Source organism: Lipotes vexillifer, unplaced genomic scaffold (assembly GCF_000442215.2).
Source record: "Lipotes vexillifer unplaced genomic scaffold, Lipotes_vexillifer_v1.1 scaffold61, whole genome shotgun sequence".
NCBI classification, from domain to species: domain Eukaryota; kingdom Metazoa; phylum Chordata; class Mammalia; order Artiodactyla; family Lipotidae; genus Lipotes; species Lipotes vexillifer.
In genome coordinates, this window is record NW_006787051.1 from 1014402 (window position 1) to 1034820 (window position 20419).

General features: G+C 41.8%; 1 protein-coding gene across 1 annotated transcript in view; it reads left to right on the forward strand.

The window, feature by feature from the left end:
* Positions 1-10588: 10588 nt before the first annotated feature.
* The window catches only part of SYT9 (synaptotagmin 9), a 157052-nt gene continuing 147221 nt past the window's right edge, over positions 10589-20419 (forward strand). Inside the window, exon 1 of the mRNA XM_007459868.1 lies at positions 10589-10907. Coding sequence (XP_007459930.1) covers positions 10763-10907 — 145 coding nt within the window. The 5' untranslated portion in view covers positions 10589-10762. The remainder of the gene's footprint in view (positions 10908-20419) is intronic.

Consider the following 20419-nt stretch of genomic DNA (forward strand, 5'->3'; position numbering starts at 1 on the left):
AACAAGCACTGAATGTATCTGTTAATACCCCGAACATCTTAAAATTTTTAAAAATGAACAAGACCACCTCTTACTATTTTAATGAGGCAGTATCCTTAAAGCAGTTATTATTTTGCAGTTATTGAATGGGAGGAAAACTTACGTCCAGTTAGTGGAAACTCCTTCTGCAGAATCTCACTTCTGATGAGTTGCAGACAGAGAAGTTGAGGTCTCTGTGTTGGAGGAAGGCAATTCTAATTCCTACACAAATGGCCAAAGTGCAGAAGAGAAGTAGGAAAAGAAAGCAGACCAGGAGATCAGTGGAGAGGATCCAGACTACAGTGGGAGCTCTGATTTCTTACTCAGGTGGGACTGGGTTAGCAGAATAATAGGAGCACAGAGTGTTTTGCTTGTAGTTTATGATGTAATCACCTGGGCTTTAATCAATTCTTTTTTTTTTAATTTAATTTAATTTTTTTATACAGCAGGTTCTTGTTAGTCAGCAATTTTACACACATCAGTGTATACATGTCAATCCCAATCACCCAATTCATCACACCACCATCCCCACCCCACCATGGCTTTCCCCCCTTGGTGTCCGTACGTTTGTTCTCTACATCTGTGTCTCAACTTCTGCCCTGCAAACCAGTTCATCTGTACCATTTTTCTAGGTTCAACATATATGCGTTAGTATACGATATTTGTTTTTCTCTTTCTGACTTACTTCACTCTGTATGACAGTCTCTGGATCCATCCACATCTCTACAAATGACCCAATTTCGTTCCTTTTTATGGCTGAGTAATATTCCATTGTATATAGGGACCACAACTTCTTTATCCATTCATCTGTTGATGTGCATTTAGGATGCTTCCATGACCTGGCTATTGTAAATAGTGCTGCAATGAACATTGGGATGCATGTGTCTCTTTGAATTATGCTTTTCTCTGGGTATATGCCCAGTAGTGGGATTGCTGGGTCATATGGTAGTTCTATTTGTAGTTTTTTAAGGAACCTCCATACTGTTCTCCACAGTGGCTGTATCAATTTACATTCCCACCAACAGTGTAAGAGGGTTCACTTTTCTCCACACCCTCTCCAGCATTGATTGTTTGTAGATTTTTTGATGATGGCCATTCTGACTGGTGTGAGATGATATCTTATTGCAGTTTTAATTTGCATTTCTCTAATGATTAATGATGTTGAGCATTCTTTCATGTGTTTGTTGGCAGTCTGTATATCTTCTTTGGAGAAATGTCTATTTAGGTCTTCTGCCCATTTTTGGATTGGGTTGTTTGTTTTTTTGTTATTGAGCTGCATGAGCTGCTTATAAATTTTGGAGATTAATCCTTTGTCAGTTGCTTCATTTGCAAATATTTTCTCCCATTCTGAGGGTTGTCTTTTGGTCTTGTTTATGGTTTCCTTTGCTGTGCAAAAGCTTTGAAGTTTCATTAGGTCCCATTTGTTTATTTTTGTTTTTATTTCCATTTCTCTAGGAGTGGATCAAAAAAGATCTTGCTGTGATTTATGTCAAAGAGTGTTCTTCCTGTGTTTTACTCTAAGAGTTTTATACTGTCCAGTCTTACATTTACGTCTCAAGCCCATTTTGAGTTTATTTTTGTGTATGGTGTTAGAGAGTGTTCTAATTTCATTCTTTTACATGTAGCTGTCCAGTTTTCCCAGCACCACTTATGACTGTCTTTTCTCCATTGTATATATTTGCCTCCTTTCTCATAGATTAGTTGAACTTAGGTGCATGGGTTTATCTCTGGGCTTTCAATCTTTTTCCATTGATCTATGTTTATGTTTTGTGCCAGTACCATACTGTCTTGATTACTGTAGCTTTGTAGTGTAGTCTGAAGTCAGGGAGTCTGATTCCTCCAGCTCCATTGTTTTTTCCCTCAAGACTGCTTTGGCTATTCAGGGTCCTTTGTGTCTCCATAGAAATTTTAAATGATCTGTCCTAGTTACATAAAAAATGCCATTGGTAATTTGATAGGGATTGCACTGAATCTGTAGATTGCTTTGGGTAGTATAGTCATTTTCACAGTATTGATTCTTCCAATCCAAGAACATAGTATATCTCTCCATCTGTTTGTATCATATTTAATTTCTTTCATCAGTGTCTTATAGTTATCTGCATACAGGTCTTTTGTCTCCCTAGGTAGGTTTATTCCTAGGTAGTTTATTCCTTTTGTTGCAGTGGTAAATGGGAGTGTTTCCTTAATTTCTCTTTCAGGTTTTTCATCATTAGTGTATAGGAATGCAAGAGATTTCTGTGCATTAACTTTGTATCCTGCAACTTTACGAAATTCATTGATTAGCTCCAGTAGTTTTCTGGTGGCATAGTGTGTATAGTATCATGTATAGTATCATGTCATCTGCAAACAGTGACAGTTTTACTTCTTCTTTTCCAATTTGTATTCCTTTAATTTCTTTTTCTTCTCTGACTGCTGTGGCTAGGGCTTCCAAAACTATGTTGAATAATAGTGGTGAGAGTGGACATCCTTGTCTTGTTTCTGATCTTAAAGGAAGTGCTTTCAGTTTTTCACCATTGAGAATGATGTTTGCTGTGGTTTTGTCATATATGGCCCTTATTGTGTTGAGGTAGGTTTCCTCTATGCCCACTTTCTGGAGAGTTTTTATCATAAATGTGTGTTGAATTTTGTCAAAAGCTTTTTCTGCATCTATTGAGATGATCATATGGTTTTTATTCTTCAATTTGTTAATACGGTGTTTCACACTGATTGATTTACTTATATTGAAGAATCCTTGCATCCCTGGGATAAATCCCACTTGGTCATGGTGTATGATCCTTTTAATGTGTTGTTGGATTCTGTTTGCTAGTATTTTGTCGAGGATTTTTGCATCTATATTGATCAGTGATATTGGTCTGTAATTTTCTTTTTTTGTAGTATCTTTGTCTGGTTTTGGTATCAGGGTGATGGTGGCCTCATAGAATGAGTTTGGGAGTGTTCCTTCCTCTGCAATTTCTTGGAAGAGTTTGAGAAGGATGGGTGTTAGCTCTTCTCTAAATGTTTGATAGAATTCACCTGTGAAGGCATCTGGTCCTGGACTTCTGTTTGTTGGAAGATTTTTAATCACAGTTTTAATTTCATCACTTGTGATTGGTCTGTTCATATTTTCTGTTTCTTCCTGGTTCAGTCTGGAAGGTTATCCCTTTCTAAGAATTTGTCCATTTCTTCCAGGTTGTCCATTTTATCGGCATAGAGTTGCTTGTAGTAGTCTCTTTGGATGCTTTGTGTTTCTGCGGTGTCTGTTGTAACTTATCCTTTTTCATTTCTAATTTTATTGATTTGAGCCCTCTCCCTCTTTTTCTTGCTGAGTCTGGCTAATGGTTTATCAATTTTGTTTATCTTCTCAAAGAACCAGCTTTTAGTTTTATTGATCTTTGTTATTGTTTTCTTTGTTGCTATTTCATTTATTTCTGCTCTGATCTTTATGGTTTCTTTCCTTCTGCTAACTTTGGGTTTTGTTTGTTCTTCTTTCTCTAGTTCCTTTAGGTGTAAGGTTAGATTCTTTATTTAAGACTTTTCTTGTTTCTTGAGGTAGGCTAGTATAGCTTATAAACTTCCCTCTTAGACCTGCTTTTGCTGCATCCCATAGGTTTTGGATCATCATGTTTTCATTGTCATTTGTCTCTTGGTATTTTTTGATTTCCTCAGTGATCTCTTGGTTATTTAGTAATGTATTGTTTAGCCTCCATATGTTTGTGTTTCTTACGTTTTTTTCCCTGTAATTCATTTCTAATCTCATAGCATTGTGGTCAGAAAAGATGCTGGATATGATTTCAATTTTCTTAAATTTACTGAGGCTTGATTTGTGACCCAAGATGTGATCTATCCTGGAGAATGTTTTGTGCGCACTTGAGAAGAAAGTGTAATCTACTTTTTTTGGATGGAATGTCCTATAAGTGTCAATTAAATCTGTCTGGTCTATTGTGTCATTTAAAGCTTCTGTTTCCTTATTTATTTTCATTTTGGATGATCTGTCCATTTTTATAAGTGAGGTGTTAAAGTCCCCCACTATTATTGTGTTACTGTTGATTTCCTCTTTTACAGCTGTTAGCAGTTGCCTTATGTATTGAGGTGCTCCTATGTTGGGTGCATATATATTTATAATTGTTATATCTTCTTCTTGGATTGATCATTATGTAGTGTCCTTCTTTGTCTCTTGTAACATTCTTTATTTTAAAGTCTATTTTATCTGATATGAGTATTGCTACTCCAGCTTTCTTTTGATTTCCATTTGCATTGAATATCTTTTTCCATTCCCTCACTTTCAGTCTGTATGTGTCCCTAGGTCTGAAGTGGGTCTTTTGTAGACAGCATATATATGGGTCTTGTTTTTGTATCCATTCAGCAAGCCTGTGTTTTTTGGTTGGAGCATTTAATCCATTCACGTTTAAGGTAATTATCAATATGTATGTTCCTATGACCATTTTCTTAATTGTTTTGGGTTTGTTTTTGTAGGTCCTTTTCTTCTCTTGTGTTTCCCACTTAGAGAAGTTCCTTTAGCATTTGGTGTAGAGCTGGTTTGGTGGTGCTGAATTCTGTTAGCTTTTGCTTGTCTGTAAAGCTTTTGATTTCTCCATCTAATCTGAATGAGATCCTTGTGGGGTAGAGTAATCTTGGTTGTAGATTCTTCCCTTTCATCACTTTAAGTATATCATGCCACTCCCTTCTGGCTTGTGGAGTTTCTGCTGAGAAATCAGCTGTTAACCTTATGGGAGCTCCCTTGTATGTTATTTGTCATTTTTCCCTTGCTGCTTTCAATACTTTTTCTTTGTCTTTAATTTTTGCCAATTTGATTACTGTGTGTCTCGGTGTGTTTCTCCTTGGGTTTATCCTGTATGGGACTCTCTGTGCCTCCTGGACTTGGCTGGCTATTTCCTTTCCCATGTTAGGGAAGTTTTTGACTATAATCTCTTCAAATTTAGTAAACTTATATAATTCATTTTAGAGTGTGGATCTGGTTTTCCTGCAGTCATCCAGGGGGATCATAAGCGGCTCTAAGAATGTATATAAAACTTGAAAAATCCTGCTAGGCAATTCTGATATGAAATTCATGGGGAGGCATATTGTGTGATAGTGAAATTGAAGTTTTTGGAGTCTCCATAATGTGGATTTGAAGCTTGATTCCATCATTTGCTAGCTCTGTGACCTTGGGCAGGTGACTTAGGCCTCAGAGTTTGTGTTCCCATCTAAAAGTCAGGATGATAATAACAATATCTATTTCAAATGGTGGATTCAGTTAAAAGAAACATATAAAGCACAGCAGACACTATGCAGTGCAGAGCAAGTCCTCAAGAAATGTTGGCTATAAATGGCCAGTCTGGAAAGACCACATGGAATGTAATATAGATTGATCAGACCTACCCATTCTCATGTGCAGGAAACAGAATCAAGGTGTAGATCTGATTGCAGCCACCAGAGTTGGTGAAAGCACAGTGCCAGTGCTGCTCTTTCGGCGACTTGGGCCATTCAGCTTCAGCACATGGACTCCGTGCTCTCACCTCGACCCACTGAAACCTCCTGCAGAGGAGGGCAATGTTGTGGGCAGGGCTCAGGAGTGACATGGCCGATCACTACCACTGATTAGCTGTGTGACCTTAGGAAGACTACTTATATTTTGGTGCTTATGCTACCTCAGTTGAAAAGTGGATATAGTTAATAACAGTACTCTCCTCATAGGGTTGTTATGTAGATTATATGAGCTAATCTGTTTAGAGCATTTTTGTTTTGTTTTTTGGGTTTTTTTAACATCTTTATTGGAGTATAATTGCTTTACAATGGTGTGTTAGTTTCTGCTTTATAACAAAGTGAATCAGTTATACATATACATATGTTCCCATATCTCTTCCCTCTTGCGTCTCCCTCCCTCCCACCCTCCCTATCCCACCCCTCCAGGCGGTCACAAAGCACCGGGCTGATCTCCCTGTGCTATGCGGCTGCTATCCACTAGCTATCTACCCTGCGTTTGGTAGTGTATATATGTCCATGCCTCTCTCTTGCTTTGTCACAGCTTACCCTTCCCCCTCCCCTTATCCTCAAGTCCATTCTCTGTTTAGAGCATTTTTAAGAGTGTTTGGCACATAGCATGAACTCAAAAAACTATAGTAAAAATAATAGGAATATGATAATTATCATGATAACTTTCAAACAGACCTGTAGAATTCCAAAGTCTACTTTTCCTGATAAAAGCTTTGCAGAGTGGATTTACAGAAAGAAAATGAGAAGAAGAAAATTAGGAGCAGATAGGTTAGAGGTGGGAGAGAAAAGTCAAGAAAATTTGCAATGGGGATAACTCAAAAGTATAAGCAGTAGTAAAAGGGTGAAGTTTTGAATAATGAATGCAAGATAGAAGAAGAAAGCTTCAATATGGAAATATAATATTCAACCCAGAAGTTGTATCAAAAAAAAACTCTTGCATTAAGTGATCCCTCAATAGACATTTGAAAAAAAAAAATGGACATTTGATGAATTGACTGGTTAATTAAATGTGATTTAGTACTAAACACTTTAGCCAATAACCTGAAGCCTGGTTCTTTGGACAGAGTGAGGGCTGATAATAACATGTGGTCTTCTTATGATCTTCTGAATAAGGCTAGAGGCAATAAAATGGATGCTTCTCTGTCTCTGTGTTTCTGTGTGTGTGTATACACAGAGATTTTTGTCAAAGCTATTTGTTGCTAAGCAAAGATAATGAAAGGGATTGTTGAAACTCTAAGTGCTTAATACCTTAATATGGTTACCCATAAACATTCACATCCACCTCTTCTCTTAATAAACAGGCACCTGAGTGCAGGTCAACCTGCTCTTCATCCATTTTCGGCACTGAGGAGGGAGGGAAACTTGCTGTGGAAGATAAGGAAAGGTGTGTGTTATTTGGAATCTTTTCTTCTGGCACTTCTTTAGCTAGTTGGACATTCCATGACCACTGTGACACAGTCTAGCCAATTTTGAACTCCATCATCCTCTCTCTTTCCAGTGTCCAGAGAGACTCCAGCTGTTTCCCAGACCTGTCCAGGGTGAATGACATCAGCCACTTTGAAAGGCAGCTCCATGGATGCAAAATGTATTTTTTAAAAAGTTATTTGGTGAGGGAATGTCCTGAGGTCCAAGTTTCTCTCAGTCAGCGCAAATCTGACCTCTGCTCTGTCCTCTGGCCTCGTTCTGAAAAGATGAACAAATGGAGAACCGTGAGTATCTACTAAGAAGCAGAGGAGTGCCAGGTCCTCTGACCCGGATCATCACCTTCTGTTCCATTCAGTATATCCTTTTATGGTGTATCTGTTAAACAGTAAAGCTAATAAATCTCTACTTTCTTTAAAGTCAAAGAAATTGGAATTAGAACTTTATAACTGGCAACCATAAAACTGAGAAGGAACCCACAGAGCCTAGGAAGGAAGAATAAAGATAAAGCAGAACCACCCGCTTCTTGGTGCAATGATAGCAGACACGTGGACAACGTGGAGTTACACAATCCAAATTTGCTTTCATTTCATCTCTCAAGAAAAGCTTACTACAAACAGGGAAGGACCAAGCTCACAGGAGACTGATGCCCAAGATGAGAGAGTGGTTGTTATGGAACACGAACCCAGTTTGTCTCTTGGTCCAAGTGAATTATACTTCAGGCTCTGGAGCAAGTGTGAGGATGAATCCCTGTTTGGGATAATTAAGCAGGAGGTTTGTGAGTATTTCACGGGAGTAACTGCTGGGAGAGAGCATGGGCTCACTACGAATAAGTCATGCCAGTTGAATCTTATTTTCTCTTGCTAAAGGCAACTACCTGGCAAGGAACTGAATCAAACAAAGTGCCAATTAATAGGAAGTTCTGCCATTAGGAATCCCAAACCACTTCCCAAGTACAGAATCTAGGTCTTGGGAGTAGGAGTGACAATATGGTCCAAGAATGGCATGAAAGACTTATGGGACTTCTACTTTTCCAGCTTTATTGAGGAATAAAGATAAAATTGTATGTATTTAAAGAGTACATGATGATTTGATATACGTATGCATCTTGAAATGATTACCAAGGTTAAGATCAAGTTAACACATCCATCACCTTTTAACTTTTTATTAAACTTAATTTTTTTGTGGTGAGAGTGTTTAAGAGTTACTCTCAGTACAGTCAACATGTGTACATTGGACCTTTATAACAGAATTTGTACCCTTTGACCTACATGTCCCCATTTTACCCATCCCTAACCCTTAGCAACCATCATTCTACTCTGTTTCTATGAGGATCATAGAAACATAGAAAATCAGGAAGGATTTTCTTCTTTTTAAGGTTGAATAATATTCCATTGTGTATGACTCTGTGTGTGTGTGTGTGTGTGTGTGTGTGTGTGTGTGTGTATACAGTATTTTCTCTATCCTTTCATCCATTCATGGACACCTAGTTTGTTTCCATGTCTCGGCTATTTTGAATATGCTGCAATGGACATGGGGGTTAAGATATTTCTTCAAGTTAGTGATTTCATTTCCTTCAGATAAATACCCAGAAGTGGGATAGCTGGATCATATGGCAGTTCTATTTCTAATTTTTTGAGGAACAGCCATAGTTCCATAGTTGCTGCCTCAATTTACATTCCCACCAATAGTGCGCCAGGATTCCTTCCCCTACGTCCCTGCCAATCACCATTCTGATACTGGAATATCACTTCCACACATTTTGTTTGTTAAAATAAAACTCTCCTAAATAAAATAAAACTGTCCTAAAACTCTGGGCTTGCAATTCTAAGTGTCATCAGGGGCTCACCATGTATAACCCAGGTCAGTTTTTGGAACTTCTGTGGCTTTCATTCTTTCTCATTCCATTAGCTGAAGTCTTGTCAATTCACACCTGAAATGGTTTTCAAATTTGCTCCTCCTCACCATTACTCCACCAGCCCTATAGCATCCACACTCTCTCCCCCACTTCTCTAAGAGTTCCCTCCTTTCAAAGACCAGCTTCTCAGCTGCATGGCACAGAGCAGCTCAGCTCGGTGCTTTGTGACCACTTAGAGCAGTGGGATAGGGAGGGTGGGAGGGAGACGCAAGAGGGAGGGGAGATATGGGGATATATGTATACACAGAGCTGATTCACTTTGTTATACAGCAGAAACTAACACAACATTGTAAAGCAATTATACTCCAATAAAGATGTTTAAAAAAAAAAAAGACCAGCTTCTGCTCTACCTCTTCCGAAGGCTCTCTCTCTCTCAGTGAATTTACTTTCCCTCCTAGTTTTCCTAGGGCAGAGAGCCTACTTGCCTTTTCAGAACTCTCTGAAGTTAGCTTTACCTTTACAATTCTGCATTTTCTCTGCTATTCTAATGTAAGGTCCTTGAGGCCCCAGCGCCGCGTACAGCAGTATTCTAAAGCTTGTCTGTTGGGTGAATACTCTTTGGCATTCTGAACTACCTTTCTGCACAATATGATTTGCTATCCCTAGCAACAGCACAGCCTTACGGCTAAAAGTGTCAGTTGTACAGATTCTGCTGTCTTAGAGCAGGACACTAGTGTTAAGTAAAGGCAAAAAAAAAAAAAAAGTCAAGGTTCCCTGCCTCCCCACCTATGAACTTGGGCAGGTGCTACTTTCCTGAGTCTCAGGTTTGTCATTGGTAAAATGAGCATAATAGTTATACAGACCTTGCTAGGCTATCGAGGGAATTAAATGAGATTATATAGCTAAAAGATCTGTGGCAGAGTGCACACACACACACACACACACACACACACACACGAGTTCAGTATTTCATGGTTATCTCTACGCTTATTGCCTGAAAGGCTGAAGAGGTGGGTGTATGAGAGGTGCCCTGTGTTCCCTTCCAAACATTCCAGATTCTGTGCTACTCTTCCTTGGTGGATGCTGGAGAATCAACTGGCCATCCTCAGGTTTCCAATCATTTGCTTAGAAGACCAGCCAGGGTCTACGAAGCTCCAGGTAAGTCCCAGCGTCTTTCTCAGGAGCCATTTATTTGACCTTAGTTCTGATCTGAGAGTCTCCACCTTTTCCAAATCACCAAGGTGGTCGAAAAGGCCCTGCGGTTGAGAAATTTTTCCTTTGTTGGAGAATCTCGGCCCCAGACTCCGCATTTGGGCGTGTAGCATCTTTAGGCCCATGGCTTATACCCCGACTGCGCTTTTCAAGTTCAAAGGACTCGGTTCTCCAGATCTGGCGGGTGTGGTTCAGACTGCACGTTTCGCTCAACGTACCCAAGAACATGTTTTGGACTCCCGCGGCGAGGGGCGGTGAGAGAGGGTGTGGGTTTGCATCGGGACAGGGCGCGCACCCGCACACACTCTCCAAACCTGGGCGTGGTCGCTCTGAGCACGAGGTCCCGAGCCGAGTCCCGCGCTCCTCTAGGAGCCCGCGAGCGCCCCCCTTCCCCCGCCGGCGCTCAGGCAGGGGCCGCCGGGATCCTACCCCTTGGCGCGCACCCCTGACCCGCCCCGCCCCGCGGCGGCCACGAGGGGCGGGCGGAGCGCTAGGAGAGAGGCGCGTTGGGCTGTGCGGCGCCGCCTCTCCTCCTTGCCGGCGGAGGGACGGAGGGGCAGGGCGGGAGAGAAAGAAAGCCCGACTGACCGGCTGGCCAAGAGCTGCATGCAACCGGTGGGAGGCCGGGCCGGCTGGGGCTGGGGCTTGGGCTCGGGCCGTTTCTCGGCGGGTCCCTGGCGGCGAGCGCGGACGGCCCGGAGGCGGCGGCTCTGAGCTGGCAGGCGGAGGGTTGTCTCCCGCGCCCGCCTGCCGGGCCCGGTCCGAGGATGCGGGGGGGCGATGCCCGGGGCCAGGGACGCGCTCTGTCACCAGGCGCTGCAGCTGCTGGCCGAGCTCTGTGCCCGCGGGGCCCTGGAGCACGACAGCTGCCAGGATTTCATCTACCACCTGCGGGACCGCGCGAGACCCCGGCTCCGAGACCCAGGTGAGTATCGCCGCTGCTGCCGGGCGCGACCGGAGGGCCCCGGGCTGGGAGTTGGGGCCGCACCGGGCCCTGAGGCAGGAGAACGACACGGACTGGAGGGAGGAGGGCGGGTGACCACCGAGCTAGGGGAGGGCACCAGGAGCTAGCGCACGGTGGCCTGATGCTGGACCCGGGCAGGGACCCCGGCGGAGGCTGCTTCATGGAGGCCGGGTCCGGGTGGGCTGGCGCGGGGTTGGAGGCACCACGCCCGTCACCTGCGCTTCTGTCACCGGGGCTCCTGGGGGCGGCTCCCGAGCTCCGAGCTCCACTTCCCGGGCTCTGCGCTCCGGGCGAGGAGAGGCCGCGGCGCTCTCGCGAGCCATGGGAAGGGGGACGAGGCCAGAGGAGAAACTCTGGGAAGTTGGGAGTTGGGGACGGCCCCGGGCTGCGGCTGAATCCCACCGGGCGCTCCCCATCCTCTTCCCGGAGTGCGCATTTCCTGTCCTTGGTCTGGGGTGAGAAGGGCGGGGCGGGAGCCGACGTTGGGCCGGGGACTGAGAGCTCCGGGTCCTGGGCAGCCGGGCCTGAACCCGTTCCCTCCGGGTCTCTCGGCGTGGAGGCGGCCTGGGCCTGGGCTCCCGGCTCAACCAGATTCCGCCACCGGGCACACGAAGGTCGATGGGCTCACGGGTCATGGCTTGTGCACCTACAGTTATTCCTAGTGAAAGTTTCGAAGCTCCTAACTTTGGAAAGTTCATTTATTTTGGCCTTTGACCAGTTAAGGTTGGAAGGGGGAGTTTTAGTGGAGCCGTTTGCCTTCCCCAAGGGTCCTGGGTCTCCCACATCTTCTCATCCACTGCTGGTTACTGAAAGACACTCTGCTTCCAAATGTTTACTTGAGATTCTTCTCACCATGAGGAATCATTTTCTCGAATAGTCTCTCAACCTAAATACTAAAAAAAAACAGCGTATTGTGGTTGGATTGTTAAAGATGGGGTAAGAAAAGGGCCCTTCCCCTGATATTCCTGTGTATAAATATTGGAAATGAGCTGTTGGTGTGCAAAGTATCCAGTATGAATTTACCTCATTTTAAGCCAATCCATTATGTAAAAATTCATTTACCCAAGGATAAATTAGAGAATTATTTGATTCATAAAGAGGTATGCACTGAGCCTGACTTAAATAGCATTTCCTTGATAGTATATCCAAAATGGGTCTGTGGGGTGAAGAGAAGTCATCTAATAAAAGTTTATATCAGATTTTCCCTACTCAAAGGCGTTTTTTTGGTAAAAGAAAGATTATTGCTCCGCATTGCCTGTGGTTACGTTAATTAAGTTTATGGGATGATCACTAATGTGTTACTTCAAAGTGGAGAATTAAGTCAAGAAATATTGTTGATTTCAAATGATTTCCCCAGAGGTTTAATGCCCAGCCTTTGAGTGCCTCCTTGCTGGACTGATGTGCTGCACAGACTGCAGACAGTAATAAGAGCACTTCATTCATGAACTGGGGGCCCAGGATGGTGTCCTCATTGGGGAAAGTTCTGTCCTTAAGCAGCAAGAACAAGAAATAATCTAGCTTGCTTCACCCAAAGGAAGTGTTAGTGTTGAAACGTGCCACTTCTTTGCCTGTTGACTGTGCCAGGAGTTCCCACTGTTACCGCACGTGAGCGGTCCTCTTTGGCTTTACAAGAGAAGATGGATGGGGCCTCTCGCCGAGTTGCATGTTTAACACTCCACATCTTTTTGGCTGATTTTGTGCCTCTGCTCCTCTTAATCTTCAAGCTAGATCCCATGTTCTAAAGTTTTCCTCAGCCCCTGCACTGGGAAGCCCCTGAGGAAGAATCACAGAGAAGACTCCTTACAAAAGACACATCTGATTTCTTGGCTGAGAAATAGCCATAGATAAAGAGTATGCCGTGCTGCTCTTTGAGTTCCTGAAAGCACTGCTCTGCTTTCTTAAACTAGGGCACAGTGGTTTTGAGGTAGCCCCATGACCCTCGTGATTTTTTTTAATAATTTTTTTTTTTTCAATTTTTATTTATTTATTTATTTATGGCTGTGTTGGCTCTTCGTTTCTTTGCGAGGGCTTTCTCTAGTTGCGGCAAGCGGGGGCCACTCTTCATCGCGGTGCGCCGACCTCTCACTATCGTGGTCTCTCTTGTTGCGGAGCACAGGCTCCAGACGCGCAGGCTCAGTAATTGTGGCTCATGGGGCTAGTTGCTCCGCGGCCTGTGGGATCTTTCCAGATGAGGGCTCGAACCCGTGTCCCGTGCATTGGCAGGCAGATTCTCAACCACTGTGCCACCAGGGAAGCCCGACCCTCGTGATCTTTGATTTGGGTCAGAAAGTAGCCTGTTCACGAGGCAGGCGTGGGGAGGGGGACCGTGAGTGCAAGGTCAGAGGAACTGAGGCTGAAGCCCACATCCAAAGTGTACCCTCTCTTCCAGGGCAGTGCAACTCAGGCCAGCATCTCTCTTCATCTCCCTCCTTCCTCTCCTTGCCCACATTAACTCTTACATCAGATGCATTTGTCTGCATCCCTGTAAAGCTGTTTGGTTGCCCAAGCCAAGAGTGCCTTTAACTTCCGAGCCCTAAAAGCTGAGTGGTTGGAGTAGCTGCCCTGCCCAAAGCTGTGAATGGCACTGCTGCTGCAGTGTAGTGGGACCTGGCACAACCATGCCTAGCAGCAGCCCTAGCATGTGGGTCCCTAGAGAGAGTCGTCTCTGTAAATGCGTGACTTCCTTTTCTGTAAAGGAACCCACATGAATGCCATGTTTCAGCTTTTTCTGCCCATTGTTCATCCCTGGCTACCCAGTGGTAGCTAGGTTTTCTCAAACTCAACTGAGGAACTTTGGTTTTGAAAGGAGAAACCAGATATAATTCCCTGTGGACAGCAGAGTGATACCACATCTAGGATGTTTGTTCATTTTTTCAGTGGTGTGATAAGCCTGGCTCACAAATCACTGGGCCATCAGAAAGGTGATTCTTTGCCCAGGTAGTTGCAGTGCTCTGATGTAGGCGTACAGTCCTTAGTCTTCCCTAACTTGGTATTGAGAGAGAATTTGATGAAACTAAGTCATAAATTGGAACTGGAATACCTCACCCAGTCCTTCATCTGTACCAACTATGGAAAGTAAAATGTGGATCTTTAAGGTGAGGGTGAGCACTTTTCCATAGAGAGCAATTACAATCCTTCTGTTAGGTGTCATTATGTTGTTTCATATATTGGCAATGTCTGGCATAAACTTGTGAATCTCAGCGAATAGCCTTCACAGCAGAGGGAAGAGCAAGGGCAAAGGTCAGGAGATAGGAGCGTTCTTGATGTGATGCAAGGAATAGTTGAGTTCCAGGGTGACTGGTGCAGAGTGCATAAGATAGAGAATGACAAGAAATACGGTTAACGGTTGGAGGGGGAAGATCATGTATGGCCTTCTAAACCATTATAAGGACTTTGGTTTTTACTCTGAATGAGAAGGGTTTTAACAGAGAAGTGGCAACTCTCTGGCTGCTGTGTTGAGAAAATGCTGTTGAAGTTCAAGAGTAAAGACAGGGAAACTTGTTAGCAGGTTACTCTAGTAACCCAGACAAAGGGGATAGTGGACATCAGTTTGAAGATACAGTACTAGGATTTGTTGACGGAATGGAGGTGAGTGGTGAGAGAAGAGGAGGTAAGGATGACCCCAAGGCTTTTTTTTTTTTTTTTTTTTTTGAGGTACGCGGGCCTCTCACTGCTGTGGCCTCTCCCGTTGCGGAGCACAGGCTCCGGACGCGCAGGCTCAGCGGCCGTGGCTCACAGGCCCAGCTGCTCCGCGGCATGTGGGATCTTCCTGGACCAGGGCACGAACCCGTGTCCCCTGCATCGGCAGGCGGACTCTCAACCACTGTGCCACCAGGGAAGCCCCCCAAGGCTTTTTGACCTAAGCAACTCCATTTACTGCATAGGGCAAGACTCCAGGAGGAGCAGAGTTGGAGTGGGGAGGAAAATAAGGAAGTTTTTGTTTTATTAAAAATTTTTTTGTTTTATTAAAGATTTTTTTGTGTGTGTACATATTAGATGTGCGATGTCTCTAAGTTCAACAGGGACCTGAAGTATGGAAGTCTTCTTTAATGTTATCAACTGCTCAATGCTCATACTTTGTAACTGGGGACTTCACTTTCTCTCCTCAAGAGGGCCAGCTGATTGTAGGACAGCAGTTATTAAAAGGTCTTTCCTTGTGTGGAATGAAAAGCTCAATTTAACTTCTACTTGTTGATCTCGATTATACTTATTGCAGTCAAAAAAGAATTAGTCTCTTCTCCATTTGGCTATTAGGGGGTAGCGATTGTAACTTTTCTCATCCTTTTGTTTCCACATCTGGAAAAGTAAAGAAGATTGGATCGAATGATTTCTAGGTTTTAACCATGTTTTATTATTTTCCTTGTAAGTCTTTTCTTCTGAAGGGTGCCAACCACATCTGTGCCAAGCACTTTATGTAAGTCATTTCCTTTAATCCTCTTAACATCTTCTAAGACCTCACTGCTCAAAGTGTTCAACTGTGCGCCAGACCTACTGATGTGAATCTGTGTCTTAACAGGATCCTCCGGTGATTCATAGGCACATTAACGTTTGAGAAGCATTGCCAAAAGAGATTGGTATATCTGAATAAATCGAAGTGCAGAGAGCTAAACTAGCCCAAGGCCATGGGTTCCATTTAAGAAAAAGAGTTGAGCCTAAGTCAAAGTAGCTTTTAGGTAAACACATCACATATACTAAGAATCTAGGAGTTGTTGTCAATGAAAATTTCCTAAGTTTTTTTTTTCATTTAGATGTCCTTTCTCTGTTCTGTTTTTCTATAATGGATTTAATCTCTAAATGTAGGTTAAATTCTATGCAGTTATACAGATTTTGCTCAGTATTTTTATTTTTACTTTTTAAAATTGAAGTATAGCTGATTTACAATGTTGTGTTAGTTTTAGGTGTACAGCAAAGTGATTCAGTTTTATACACACACACACACACCAATATATTCTTTTTCAGATTATTTTCCATTCTAGGTTATTACAAGATACTTAGTATAGTTCCCTGTGCGATACAGTAGGTCCCTGTGTTTGTCTATCTTTATATATAATAGTGTATATCTGTTAATCCCAAACTCCTAATTTATTCCTCCCTCTTTGGTTACCATAAGTTTGTTTTCCATGTCTGTGTCTGTGAGTCTATTTCTGTTTCGTAAATAAATTCATTTGTATCTTTCTAAAAAAATCCCACATAGAAGTGATATTATATGATACTTGTCTTTCTCTTTCTGACTTACTTCAGTTAGTATAATATTCTTTAGGTCCATCCATGTTGCTGCAAAAGGCATTATTTCATTCTTTTGTATGAATGAGTGGTATTCCACTACACACACACACACACACACACACACACACACACACACACATATCACATCCTCTTTATCCTTTCATCTGTCGATGGACATTGCTCAGTATCTTGGTCATGAATTCTTTTACTCAGGATACTGGTTTTCCATTGACATTCCAGCTTTGTATTTCTAGGGAGTTTTTTCTTCATTTTCTGGTGAACTAGAGGATGTTCACTTGGTCAGGGTGTCAAATAGAGCTTTACGACACATCACTGATGGCCCCTCTTTACGACACATCACTGATGACCCCTCTTTCTAAGTAGATGTTAACCCTAGTCAAGAGAAGCTTTCTCTACACTGGTTTTCAACCTTGGTTGCATATTAGAAACATTTAGGGAGCTCTAAAAAGCAAACAGACAAAAATAAAACAAACAAGAAACTACCAATGACTGAGCTCTATCCTGACCAGTTAAATTGGAATCTCTGGGTGTGGGGCCTGGTATCGGTATATTTTTATATAAGTTCCTCTGTTGGTTGTAATGTTCACCAAGTGGAAGACAACTGTTGAGGCCAACAAGTGAAGGATGAACCCACCTAACTCTTCTCAGCTCAGCTCACATTTCGTTTTTGCAAAATTAGAAAAGATGGTATCAAGTTGGGGGCCTTGACTGTTGCCTTGTACAGCCATCACCCAAATCAACTAACTGAGTCTTAACTTTCTTTTGACAATATCACCCCCAATTTTTATTTGAAGGACTCTATAAAAATATCATGAGAATCTATTATATCCACTCAATTTGGGGAAAAAAAAGAACAAATTGAGAAAATCATGTCCAAAGTATTTCATTGAAAGGCCAGAATGTGGAACCGTCACTAGTGTCACCTTATATTGATTTAGAATGAAATAACTTATAAAAAGATGTACATGTAAAATAATAATTAAATGCAGTTCCTAAGGAAAAATCTCCAAAATAATCATTGAGATTAAACTTTAACCTTAATTCAGATTTTCAAAGGTAGTCAAGTGAAAAATCATCCTTAAAACACTGGATTTTTATGAATAGACATTGGTGTGATTATGCACAATGGGATTAATTTTTTAAAATTACTGTTAATTGCAGTCAGGAACTAGAGAGTCTTCTAAGGAATGAGTGGCATATTGGATGCACAATATGTGAAGATTTAATTTGCATTACTTCAGTGACATTTTAGGGCTTCTTCATAAATATTTTATTTAAACAAGTGTGTTTTCATCTCCACGGGATTCCCCTACATGGACCAGTGAGTGGTTTAGTCATGAGGTAATTATCAAGAGGGAAAAACAAAAGCAAATTGTGGTAAAGGCATCACAGGCAGCCCTGTGGCCAGCTGCCTCTTTCAGAATAAACAGTCAAAAGCAAACTTCTTGATGTGGGCTAAACTCTCAAGGAAAACTTAAGCCGACACTTAAGGGAAATCATCCTAAAATTCCCTGTTATGTATAGAGCACAGGCATTGCTTTCATTGTAAAAGCATACTGGCACTTTTGTGTTTGTGTGTGCTCGTGGGCTTTCTCATGTGGTTGGCTTAAAAAAAAAAATCATAATCCCTTCCTAAGGGACTTACTTGAGGGAACTAACAAGTTCATGTGCTCAGGTGTGTAGAGAAAGGGAGGAGCTTAGTGGGGGGCATCAGTGGGAGAGCAGTCTCCCTTTCCAAAAGATAAGTATGGAGTATGTATTATTACTTTCTAAATGAAATCACAATTTGAGCCATAAATGTTCACCACGACTTTTTCTTTTCAAGTTTTGCACTGGGTTGGCTTGAAGTATGGCTTTAAACCAAGGCAAACCCCAGCAACTTGGCTTTGCAGATCTCCTTGAAATATTCATGTGTCCTCATGCATGTATTTTATCACACCAAAACTTTTATACCAACACTGATAGAACTGCACTCGAAAGAAAGAAAAAAAAAAAAAATCTCACCCAGAACATCAAGATGACAAAGTGGAATGAGCTTTGGAGTCAGAATCTGATCCTGCCCTTACTAGCTTTATTGACCTTGAGCAAAATATTTAACTCTTTACTTTATTCATCTGTAAAATGGAACAGGGCGAGGCTGTTGCAGCACAGTGTGCAGAGTAAGTGCTCCAGTAACTGCTCAGTAAATGGATTTGGTGGTAGTAGTATCACCTGTCCATGCTTCCCCTCATCTGTGATCCATGGGTACACACGTTTCACCTGTTTATGCAGGCATACCTTGGAAATATTGCAGGTTTGATTCCAGACCGCCACAGTAAAGTGAGACACATGAATTTTTTGCTTTCCCAGTGTATATAAAAGTTATGTTTACACCATACTGTGGTCTCTTCAGTGTACAACAGCATTATGTCTAAAAAATAGTATGTAATTTAAAAATACTTTATTGCTAAAAAACACTAACCATCATCTGAGACTTCAGTGAGTCATAATTTATTTGCAGTAGTAACCTCAAAGATTACTGATCACCATAACAAATATAATAATCATGAAAAAGTTTGAAATATTGGGAGAATTACCAAAATATGACAGAGACATGAAGTGAGCAAGTGCTGTTGGAAAAATGGCCTGATAGACTTGCTCGATGCAGGGTTGCCACAAACCTTCAATTTGTAAAAAAAAAAAAAAAAAAAATGCCATATCTGTGAAGCACAATAAAGCAAGGTATGCCTGAAATTATTCATAAACAAAATTTACTATTCTACTTTTTTGTAAACTTAACTTTTTATCACCACTTACTAGCTGTATGACCCTTGAAAGTTATTCAATCCCTGTGTCTTAGTTTTCTCATGAATAAAATGGAGTGCTATTACCCAAATAAAATACAGGATGCCCAGTTCAATTTGAATTTCAGATAAACAACAGATATCTATTGTTTATCTGAAATTCAAATTGAATTGGGCATCTTATACTTTTATTTGTTAAATCTAGCAACCCTACGTTAGTACTTATCTCATAACGCATGTGAAATACCTACCGTAGTACTGCGCATGTAGAAAATGCTCAATAAATACTAGCCATTATTACTATTATTATAATAATTTTCCATGATGAACAGTCATTATTGTGCAATTGTTGTGATGACTATATGTTCCAGAAGGTAGATAAATCTTTTTTTTACTTAACCTTTCTTTTGGGGTATTTCTAGCATCTGATTTTTTATTACTATAAATAATATTTTACATCTATAGTACCCTACTCCCTTTGGGGAAAATTTCTTAATAGTTAATTATCACCAGTGGGCTCCAATTGCTTTCCAGTATATCTATGCCAGTTAGCCCTGCTACATATCAACAGTCAATCTACTACCATCAGGTGGTATAATGTGAACAAAAGGTTGCTAATGTAACAGGGTTTAAGTAGCTACCTGGTTGTTGTTTCAACTTGCATCTTTTGTTTGTAGTGTTGAATGTTTTTAATATTTTAAACCAATTTATATTTCCTGTTACGTGAATTTTGTGTGTTTATTCTCTACCACGTACAAATTTATTTTTTGAGAATCTTAACGTATTTCTTACCAGTTTTCAGTAGTTGGACCATAAATATTCTGTCAAATTAGCTTATAGAAGGAGCATTGTATAGTCAATGGACTCGGGTTGTCTGACTATAATCAGTCCATTACACTAAACTGCCTTTTATAATGTTAGGAGTGTGTCAAGAAATAGGGATTCATTGTAACATTCTTTCCAAGGCAAAATGCTGCCTTTATGTATGTGAAATATGAAAAAAAATTGCTGTTATATAACTTGAATCTTTTTCCTTTTTTTCCCCCTCTTTCCAACTCCCCTCCCTTCCTAGCACTTTACTACTGTAGCCACAGTGATCTGATCACTCTTCTAATTATAATTAAGTTGAATTTAAAAAACATCCATTTAGTGACTCTTAAGTGCCAGGTACTAGGTTAGGCATCACTGATTCAAAGATACATTAGAGGGCTTCCCTGGTGGCCCAGTGGTTGGGAGTCCGTCTGCTGATGCAGGGGACACGGGTTCATGCCCCGGTCCGGGAAAATCCCGCATGCCGTGGAGCGGCTGGGCCCGTGAGCCATGGCTGCTGGGCCTGCACGTCTGGAGCCTGTGCTCCGCCACAGGAGAGGCCACAAGAATGAGAGGCCCGTGTACCGCAAAACACACACACACACACACACACACACACACACACACACACAC